The 4,268-nt window shown below is 47.7% G+C and overlaps 1 protein-coding gene across 2 annotated transcripts in view; it reads left to right on the top strand.

Moving 5' to 3' along the window:
- The window catches only part of PELP1 (proline, glutamate and leucine rich protein 1), a 33,051-nt gene continuing 28,783 nt past the window's right edge, over positions 1-4,268 (top strand). The window contains exon 1 of one of the 2 annotated variants that reach the window (XM_011980428.1): positions 1-339. Coding sequence is in view for 1 of the 2 variants with exons in the window: in XM_011980427.1 (XP_011835817.1) it covers positions 91-339 (249 nt within the window). In the remaining variant the exon portion in view is untranslated. The remainder of the gene's footprint in view (positions 340-4,268) is intronic. The other variant, XM_011980427.1, reaches the window with a different exon arrangement.

Raw genomic sequence — 4,268 nt, 5'->3', positions numbered from 1 at the left:
CAGCCCCCTCCCCACGCCCACTCCCCAGTAGGCGGCCGTCGCGGTGTGTTTGCGTCATCGCGCCACGCCACCACTGGAGCCCGGGGGAAGATGGCGGCAGCCGTTCTGAGTGGGCCCTCTGCGGGCTCCGCGGCTGGGGTTCCTGGCGGGACCGGGGGTCTCTCGGCAGTGAACTCGGGCCCGCGGCTCCGCCTGCTGCTGCTGGAGAGTGTTTCTGGTTTGCTGCAACCTCGAACGGGGTCTGCCGTTGCTCCGGTGCATCCCCCAAACCGCTCGGCCCCACATTTGCCCGGGCTCATGTGCCTATTGCGGCTGCATGGGTCGGTGGGCGGGGCCCAGGTGAGTCCGTGGCCCGCGTGCCCGCGGCCCTGTGGGGAGGTTGGCGCGGCACCTGTGCACCAGGATTGCGGTGCAGTGCAAGTGCGATAGGAAGGTTGAGGGAAGGAGAGCTGCGGGCAGAAAGGGGATCCAGGTATCATTCCGGACGGGACGCACGTATTTCTCCTTCGTCGGCCCTGAGTTTCTCCAGGGGAAAAATGGGCCTTATTTTTCTGTTGTTAGTCTATTGGTCGGCATACAGGAATCGATTAGGTTTCAGGCCCAGTCACTCACTAGTTGTATAATCTAAAAACCTCTTTTTCCTCTGGCAGTATCTGTTTCGGGGATTGTTTTGACGGACTTAATGACGCATTCAACAATAAACATTTTCCGAGCTCTTACTGAGGGTCAGATACTGTACTAGGCGCTCCGGTTACAGACGTGGTGGCGATATACAAAATGCTGCGAAACAAGATGAGAATTGAATATCAGGGATCTCTAACCTTATCTGAAGACTGACAGAGATTTTCGAAAGGAACCGGTGTTTAAGCTGAGACCCTAAGGATGAATAGGGGTTGGGTAGGGAAAAAAAGATGGGAGGGGCTGTTCAGTCAGAGGAGAGCTCATGTGGGAAGGCCCTGTGGTAGGAAGGAACTGGAAAGAAGGACATCGTTCCTGGGGCTCAGATGTGGAGGGGAAGAGAGTCGGTACAGATGAGACTGGTGAGGTCGGTAGGCAGTGGTCGGGTCAGGCAGAGCGTTTTAGGCCGGATTAGGAGCCTTTGGACTTCTATAAGAATGGAATCTAATATCCATTCAGTTCTGCAAGCTAGACACTCAAGAAATGATAAACTCTTCTTCATACACCTCCATATGCAATCTATCAAGTCCTGTTGATTTTAATCCTTTGAGTAGTTTTCAGATCTGTCCACTCTTTTCCATCTCTTTCTCATTGCCCCCAGTCTAGCTCGAACCCGCCATCTTGTCCAGGTGAAAGCACTGATTCTAAGAAGGCATATTTCTAGCCCATAATAGCTGCTGCTTTAACAATCTCCTGTCCTCCTCCCTCTCCCACTAAACCTCCCCCAAATTCTACCTGTCTTTCAAGACCCATATACAGGAGATCTTCTGTGTCCACCCTTCTTTCCTGGGACCTTCCCAGCTCTGTGCTAGCTTCCAGGAAGACGGTTGTCACAGCCTGCTGGGTGGTTCAATAACCTTAGCCCCGGATTTATCACAGATAACCCTATCTGTTTGTCTTTAACATTACTCTGCATAGTTGAGGGTGAGAAGACTATATCTCTGCTATCTCAGCCCAGTATCAGAGGCTGGAGCTGATTATGTATTTTCTCTTCTCTCTAAATTCCCCTCTTCTAATTTATGTGGTTTTCATCAGTTATATTACAGCGGGGTTTTTTTTGTTTTTTTGTTTTTTTCTGTTTTCTTTATCTCACAATAGTCCCAGAATTTTTTTCTTTTTTCTTTTTTTTTTTTTGAGACAAGGTCTTACTCTGTCACCCAGGTTGGAGTGCAGTGGCATGATCTTGGCTCACTGCAACCTCCATTTCTCAGGCTCAAGGGATCCTTCCACCTCAGCCTCCAGAGTAGCTGGGACCACAGGCACGCGCCACAGTGCCCAGCTAATTTTTGTGTTTTTGGTAGAGACGGGGTTTTGCCATGTTGCCCAGGCTGGTCTCAAACTCCTGAGCTCAGGCGATTCACTTGCCTTTGCTTCCCAAAGTGCTGGGATTAGAGACATGGGCCACCATGCCTAGCCCCCAGAAATTTTTTTAATAAGTATTTGTGAAATATTACCTATCCTGCCTATAAATGTGTGATTTCTGTCATCTCTTTCAGTACTTCCTCTCCTCCCTCAAAGTCAACTACATGAACTTAATGTCTTGCTTATTTTTCTTAAATGTCTGAAGTCTAGTAGAATTTCGAGTAAAGAAGCTAAGTGATGTGGGAAACTAGGGCCCCACTTTAATATTTCCTGTGCTACATTTTTAGATACATCCTGCCTTGAATTTTTTTTCTACTTGTGTTCTTTGAATTGGATCCTCAATACATGGGATTATGTGGAGGGTTTCCTTTCCTTCCCCAAAGGTTTCATTCAGCAAACATTTATTGAGTATCTGTTATGTTTTAGGTACTGTTTCTCGTGTCTAGGTAGACAAATAAGACATGGTCCTTTCTCTCAGAGAATTCCTAGTCTAGCTAAGATGAGAAATGAAAGTCAGCAAATAGACCTGGAGCTTGCGAGCAAGGGGGATCCACTGTTTGATCATCTACCTGCCAACTTGTCTTTGCCACAGGTGCTGCAAGTTCAGTAGTTCCAAAATGGAACCATCCTAGCACAGTGCTCCGTATCTAGCTTGGAGTATATTATAGCAACAATCTTCTAAGGGTCTCCTTGACTTCAGTCTTACCCTCTTTAATCCTAGCTGGAGTGAGCTTTCTAAAGTAAAATTCTGATCCTGTTTGCAGCTTTTAAAAATCCTTCAGCCTGTGGGCGTTCTTTCCTCAGAGCCTTTGTACTTACTGTTCTCCTCTTGGAATCCCTCTCTGTGCAGCGCTCTCCCCCCAACTCCCATCCTCGTTCCCAGTCTTCTCAATTTGCTTATTTGTCACTGCCTTTGGGATATATTTCTTGGCCACCTATGATTGACTGCTCTTTATCCTACTGTTTGTTTATTTATTTCACATATGCTTACAGCCTCTCTCCCCTACACTCGACAAGTCTTTGATTTGTTTTTGTATGTAATTAATAAAACTTATGTAACATTTCAGACATAAACAAGTAATATTTTCACCACCCCACCCTATGCTGCCCCCATCACCCAAATTTAACAGTGAACACTTGCCAGTGTTGTTTCATTCCTCCCATACCTTGGCTTTTTTTTTTTTTTTTGGTGGAACTTTTCTTTTTCTTTTTTTTTTTTTGAGATAGGGTCTTACTCTAACACAGGCTGGAGTGTAGTGGCCAGAATATGGCTCACTGCAGCCTTGGCCTCGACCTCCCAGGTTTAAGTGATCCTTCCACCTCAGCCTCCTGAGTAGCTGGAGGTGTGCTACCACCCCGGCTAATTAAAAAAACAATTTTGTAGAGATAGGGGCTCTCTGTGTTGTCCAGGCTGGTCTTGAACTCCTGGACTCAAGTGATCCTCCTGCCTTGGCCCCCCAAAATCCTGGGATTACAGAGGTGAACCACTGTGCTCAGCCTGGTGGGCCATTTTAAAGCAAATTCCCAAATGTCATTTATCCTGTATATTCTTTTGAAGGACAGAGACAGTGTCTTGTTCTGTCTTCTACGCCTCAGCCTCCTGAGGGGGGAAGGGATTACAGGCCCCCGCCACCATACCCAGCCATTTTTGTATTTTTAGTAGAGACGGAGTTTCACCATGTTGGTCAGGCTGGTCTCGAACTCCTGACCTCAAGTGATCCTCCCCCCGCTCGACCTCCCAAAGTGCTGGGAATACAGGCATGAGCCACCACACCCGGCCACTTTTTGTCATATTTTAGAGTGTACTCCTACTTAAATAAAAAAATCTTCTGCCTCAGCTTCCCAAAATGTTGGGATTACAGGGATGAGCCACTGCACCTGGCCTCGCTTTCTGTTGGATCATTTTCATCAGCACACAGCTCAAAACTTCACCCTTGGCCAGGTGTGGTGGCTCACGCCTGTAATCCCAGCACTTTGGGAGGCCAAGGTGGGTAGATCACAAGGTCAGGAGTTCAAGACCAGCCTGGCCAAGGTGGTGAAACCCTGTCTCTACTAAAAATACAAAAATTAACGGGGTGCAGTGGCAGGCATCTATAATCCTGTATTCCCAGTACTCAGGAGGCTGAGTCAGGAGAATGGCTTGAACTCAGGGGGTGGAGGTCGCAGTGAGCCGAGATGGTGCCTCTGCACTCCAGCCTGGGCAACAGAGTAAAACTCCGTCTCAAAAA

The sequence above is a fragment of the Mandrillus leucophaeus genome, unplaced genomic scaffold (genome assembly GCF_000951045.1).
Source record: "Mandrillus leucophaeus isolate KB7577 unplaced genomic scaffold, Mleu.le_1.0 Scaffold212, whole genome shotgun sequence".
Taxonomy (NCBI): Eukaryota; Metazoa; Chordata; class Mammalia; order Primates; family Cercopithecidae; genus Mandrillus; species Mandrillus leucophaeus.
The sequence above is the reverse complement of the archived record's forward strand: the minus strand, read 5'-3'. Positions and strand labels throughout refer to the sequence as shown.